This window comes from Stegastes partitus, unplaced genomic scaffold (assembly GCF_000690725.1).
Source record: "Stegastes partitus isolate 25-593 unplaced genomic scaffold, Stegastes_partitus-1.0.2 Scaffold363, whole genome shotgun sequence".
NCBI classification, from domain to species: domain Eukaryota; kingdom Metazoa; phylum Chordata; class Actinopteri; family Pomacentridae; genus Stegastes; species Stegastes partitus.
The window spans coordinates 361,274-367,124 of NW_007578094.1; the positions used below are offsets into that span (position 1 = coordinate 361,274).

Here is a 5,851-nt window from a genome sequence, read left to right on the forward strand (position 1 = left end):
AATGCACAAGAGGCCAATTGCCAATTTGATGGCGCGCTCTCTCTCTGAGTAATTGAAGTCGGGCTAATTGGAAGAATAGATTGAAGGCCGTCTGATAAAAAAAAAAGGAGGGGATGTGTGAGAGATGGCATCTATTGAAGTGAGGAATTGACCTTTGTGGATGGCGGATCACCGCGGGGCCATGATAGGAGGAGGGTGGGGGTATAAACAAGTTCACAACCAGAAGCCACTGAATCATCTTTAATACTGTATGTAGACTGTTAGTGATGCAGCGGCTGAGCTGCACATTTCTTGAAAAGCTCAGTCATCTTGTCTGACTTCCTCTCATCCACCCGGAGCACCTCCACACGTCCACATGTTGCCCCCTGGTGGTCGAAGCGTGAACCGCCGCCCTCTGCAGCAGGCGCCCGGATTCATGACACTGATTCTACTTGAGAGATTAATTAGTGCCCCGTATGCGCGCCCTGTCAAGAAACCAGAGATAACTTTCATGGAAGAACTTTTTATTGGACACTCATTCGAAGACAACAGATGGTTTGAGAGAGGAGTGGAAGAACTGGAAAGACCATCATCCAACAGAGGTGGAGGTCTGAGGCATCACCTGTTTACAGCTCAGTCCGAAGATCTCACCCCAGGAAGAGGAAACCACGTCCACACCTAGCCACAGAAGACCCTCACGAACGGGAGGAGCAACAAACCCCCCATTGAAACTCAGGTGTTAATGTCTCCTTAAGGATATCTGGAGCTCCCGACTAGTCGGTCAGACCCGATGAAGCCTCTTGGATGAGAGGTCTTCAAGGAGCTACGATTAATTTACCAGAATAACTTTTTATTGACTCTACAAGCATGTGCAAAAAACAAACAATAAACTATGTGCTGCTGGAGCGAGGCGTCCCTCAGAACACGTCGCTGTGTTTGGCGCAGCAGCAGCAGCAGAACCCTCTGAATATGAAGATGTTAATCAGTGATGGCACCCGGCCTCCCACAGCACCGACGGGTGCCCTGTCCTACCCTCCTCCTGTCCTGTCTCATCTCATCTAATCCTTCCTTTCCTCTCACCTCTTCTTCCTCCTCCTCCTCGCCGCCGTTCACAGATGCTCGGCCCGGCAGTTTGGCACCTTCGGAGTGACGGTTTCACGCCTCCTCTGTCACCTCGGGGCTATTATATACCATCTCCGAGTAGCACACAATGTGTATACAACACACACACACACACACGTCATGACAGAAACTCACGTCCACTAAAGCATTTATCATGTGGATTTCCCGCCAGAAGAAAGCTGGACTCTCTGAACCCATCCAGCCTCGATGAAGCTCCAGAAGATGAGTCATGCTGCTGATCCTGGTTTTTTTTTTTTTCTTTCTGCTGCTTTTTTCTGCTGAAAACATTAACAAAAAATCTATATGTACATTTGCACTTCTGATTGGTGCACAAGTTCGTTTGGTTTCTGGTGCCAGTTCGTGCGGTTTTAATCCTGTCCGTAGTAGTCGTCGTAGGGTTCGCTGTAGTTGGTGGCTTTGGGGCGAGGAATGCTGTAATCTCTGTCGGGGTCGATGTCCTGGAACACACAATTCATCGAGTCGCTGCAATTAATACCCGCGATAGACGGCGTTTTCATTAACCTTACAGCGAGACTGCGCCGCCGTGCTAAGAGGTCCCGCCGTTTAATTGTGCGGCGTGATGTTTTATGGTTTAATACTCACTGTCATGGAGAAGCCGGACTCGTAGGGCGATCGCAGCGATTGCTCGGTCCTCCTGCCTGAAGGGAGACATACGATACAGTCGGCTAATTATCAGGTCATTACACGCCGTTCATCATGAAGGCCCGCAGTGAGAGCCGAGGCGGCTGATAGCAGAATTCAATTTGTAATGTCGGACAAGGGATTGGAGTTCATTTTGGCTCCCAGTTATATTTCAGCATAAAGGACGTCTTTCAGTGGGTCTGAAATTGCCGCCGTCGCTCGTTTCTGTTGCAGAATAGGATTTCTAGATTAGAGGATGTTGAAATGAGACCACGTAGAAGAAGGAATAACACATTCTGTCCTCACAAGAAGGAAAAAGTTTGTTGCTCTGTTTGATGTTTGGAAGTGTCGGAGCTACAGCTGCATGAACAGTTGGCTGATATCACTGTGGTACGTATGCTAATTGATGCATCTGTTTCTACTACATGTTTATCATTATTCCACAATAATCAGTTGTGCTTTAGTGACATCATCTGTCTTTAAAGTCCCTCTCTGGTCGGATTAAACCCCTAAAAACTAAACCCTGTTCATCAAAATGATCCCGTCCTGCCTTCAGACGGCTCAGATGTACCTCTACACTCCTGCTTCCTCGACAACGTGCAGATCTTTGAGATCCCAGCTTCCCTCCTAACTCATCCCTCCTCGCTCGCTGCAGCTCGAGCACACCAGCTCACCTGCTCTGTAAAGCTACGCCACGCTACGCAACGGCAAGTTGTAATTCATGTTGGAAATAGAACCCGAACCGTGATGCAGAAGACGCTGCCCTTCATCAGACTGGTTCTTTAGGTTGGAAACCCCAGAAGCCTGAATCTGTGTTTTTGAGGCTGTTATCAGAAAACCACAGGTTCAAGGTGAATTTATTTTGCTCATGAGCCGTCTTCCAACTTATACGAAACGTCAAGAGGAGCAAAAACAGCTGATCAATCAATTGCTCGATTGACAGCAAAATGAATCAACTGCTTCACCGCGACAAAGGGATTCTTCACGTCTATTTTATGCATATTTGTGCATAAGAGCTGAACGAGCTTTTCCAAAAGTTTCACATCTTGCTGTGTGATAGTAAATTAAATATCCTTTGCAAGACCAAACATACAAAGTGAGAACATCTCCTCGAACTGCCGTCTTTTTTAAATTGTTAAAATGATTTATAGGATTTTTAGATGAAACTCATTATTTAAGCACAATTCTGATGATTGGTTACGATGACGGCGTCTCACCTCTCCTGTTATCCGTGTCGTTCTCAAAGCTTCCGTTTTCTTTCCCTTCCTTGGGGCTGTTCAGTCCGGGGATATCCGCGCTGGGGCTGGTCCAACCCGCAAAGCTCAGCGGGAGATCCTTTGATGTGGCCTCGCCCCTGCAGAAGAAGGCGACCTGGGACAACCCGTACCCCAGCAGCAGCACCCAGCCGTTGGCCACCAGGGCGATGCCGAGCACTGGGTCGTCCCAGCTCGTCCGGCGGCCCAGCTCGGGGTTCCCCCTGGTTAGCATGGTGATCCACACCACCCAGATGCAGGCGGAGAGCAGCAGGGTGAAGAAGAGCAGCGTGGCCTGGGCCCGGCGCTGCTGGTTGGTGGGCCCCGTGTAGCTGTAGCTGTACGTGCAGCAGGTTCGGCACATGAGGTGCAGGGACAGGATCAGGGCCACGGCCAGGAGGCACAGCACGTAGATCTGCAGCATGGCGAACTCCTCCTGGCTGTACTCGCAGGGTTTGTTGTCCCGGACCAGCACCACGATCAGCCACTCGGTGTTGATGATGACCTGCACGGTGAAGAGCCCCAGAGCCAGGGCGGGCTCCCCCCAGCCCCGAGCCGCCGCGAAGCCCAGCAGAGCGAGGCAGCGAGCCAGCAGGCAGGAGAAGGCCAGCGAGAAGAGCACGCCGAAGAGGAAGATCCTGGTGGGGCAGGTCTGCGGGGTGAGGCGGATGATGAAGGCGAAGGTGATGGCGAAGATCCCGGCCGTGGCCAGCAGGAACAGGGACATCGAGGCCACGATGCTGCCGATGCTGCTGCGGTGGTGCCGCTTCGAGCAGCAGATCCACATGGACCAGATCAGCATTCCTATGAGGAGGGCGATGCTGAACAGAAAGCCTGAGGCGGCCAGGGTCTCCAGGACGATGCCCCACACCGCCCGGCGGTCACACAGGTATCTGTATATGGGGTTCAGGTCGCGGCCGCAGCCTCTGACGCCCCTCAGGCTTGTACCGTTGGAGGAAGTCGTCGGGGTGTTGGCTGAGCTGCTGTTGCTCGACTGGCACAGACAGGTGAGAGGGACGTAGAAGAAGAGGAGCAAAGAGAAAAGGGATTTGCTGGATAAAAAGGCCATATTCATTGTAGTAATCCTCATGACGATTCAGTCCTTCTTTTCAACTATCCTTTGATATGGCAGCTCTTTATTCCTGAAACCAAAACAGAAAAAAAAAAGAAGAAGCACATGTGAGGGCAAAGTATTCGCTGCTCGTGTTCGACTGCAGCAACGTCAGTCAGAAGTTTTCTTTAAAAGTCTGACAGCGGAAAAAGCAAGCGGGATGAAGTGGAGGATGATATAAGAGAGGCCGCGACGGGAGAAAGACGAAGGGGAAAGAGGTTTGACAGCCAGAGTGAAGCGAGCAGGAGGAGGGAGTGTATAAACATGCCAGAACAAGGCTGGAGGAGAAACCAACGGCAGCGTGGAGGTGAGGTGAGGCTGGGACAGAAAAGAAAGAACAACAAGAAAGGCAGAGCGGCCGAGCGTTTGGGGAGCGAGTTGTGTGCGACGTTCAGATTGGAGATAGTCGCTCCTGATAGCTGATAACTTCCTCCAGCTCACAGGCCAGTCTTTGTTTGAGAGATTCACAGATGACCTTTGGGTGGTTTTAACACCGGGCCTTCAAGTTTGCCCCGACACTGACCTAAATATGTGTGAAGTTGGTGGATTGGATTTGAATATGAAGCCGACTTTGATTTAAACTTAAAAACATAAATGCCTGTAAAGACAAGAGCATGTTTGACTCTGTCTCAAACTATTAGAGATAAGAAGAAAGTCAAACTTTAATTTAAAAAAAGAGAACGGACTTACCTTTAATCCTTTGGGATGGGGGTCTAAATTACACTCTTGAAGTTCAGCTGCAGTAAACTCTATCACTCCCTTATCCTGACGATGTGCCCATTTCTCTGCCAACTCGAGTTAACTGGAAGATCACCAGATACGGAGGTCAGGAGTCAGCGGCGGAGACGATTGTTTTCAGCGTTTTATCAGCAGGTTAGCAGAGACCTACTCATTCTTTCCTTTCATTCTTTGCCCTCCTGTCTGCCTCTCGCCGTCGTCCCTCCCTGACGGTAAAGGTGGGGCTCGTACACCTGGAAGTGATGATGGGAGCAAAGTTGCACCTCCCTCGTTACCCCCCTCCATTGGACATTTGCATTTCTTGATAACACACACACACTTGATGTGGAATAACCGGAGTGTCTGGAGTGAGCATGAGGTGTCCTGCCATGTGGGGAGGGCGTTGAGGTGAGTCCGACTGACTCACCCAGGGATACAGAACAGGAGTATCTGTTTCCTTAGTTACTGTTAAATCTCACCAACAACATGTGAAATCGGCGACTTGGCTGCAGGCGTTGTTGCATCAGGAAGAGAGAATGCTTTTGACTGTTTGCAAGCCCATACGTAACGCCTCGGCTCATGCCCGTACAGGCGCGAAGGCTCACAGGGTGTGTTCATCTCAACCCCAAGTCGACTTCACTCTTTTGTGTAAAGCTTAGAGAGACGCAGCTTTCACATTCTTCCATCACAGGCCTGATTTGTGGCAGAACGTCGCAGGCGAACACATACGAGGCCGTCGACGCCAACATCTGCTGAATAATTCAGAAGCACTGATACCTTAAGTCTTGCGTAATGCACTCGTGCGCGTATTCCCGGTCGCCCCGTGAGATCATTATTTTGGAAGAGGTGCCATGGCAACCGCAGAGTCTGGGAATAGAGATGAACAACAACAGTTTTGAAGGATGTTGACAGACGGCATGTGGAGGTGTTTGGTCGGCGATTAGAGCAGTTTAAGTCTCTCTGGGCCTTTTTCAGTCGCGCTCGATGTGTCGAGATGACAATGTCTGTGTTTCAGTCGGCTGCTGCA

General features: G+C 50.3%; 1 protein-coding gene across 2 annotated transcripts in view; it reads right to left on the reverse strand.

The window, feature by feature from the left end:
* Positions 1 to 482: 482 nt before the first annotated feature.
* Positions 483 to 5,851, reverse strand: part of LOC103359287 (retinoic acid-induced protein 3) — a 21,587-nt gene continuing 16,218 nt past the window's right edge. Inside the window, exons 2-6 of one of the 2 annotated variants that reach the window (XM_008284547.1) lie at positions 5,572 to 5,576; positions 4,798 to 5,001; positions 2,961 to 4,138; positions 1,705 to 1,760; positions 483 to 1,559 (exon numbers count right to left, since the gene is read on the reverse strand). In XM_008284547.1, the coding sequence (XP_008282769.1) occupies positions 1,470 to 1,559; positions 1,705 to 1,760; positions 2,961 to 4,086 (1,272 nt within the window). In that variant the 5' untranslated portion in view covers positions 4,087 to 4,138; positions 4,798 to 5,001; positions 5,572 to 5,576 and the 3' untranslated portion in view covers positions 483 to 1,469. Of the gene's footprint in view, positions 1,560 to 1,704; positions 1,761 to 2,960; positions 4,139 to 4,797; positions 5,078 to 5,571; positions 5,577 to 5,851 lie in introns of those variants that run through there. The other variant, XM_008284546.1, reaches the window with a different exon arrangement.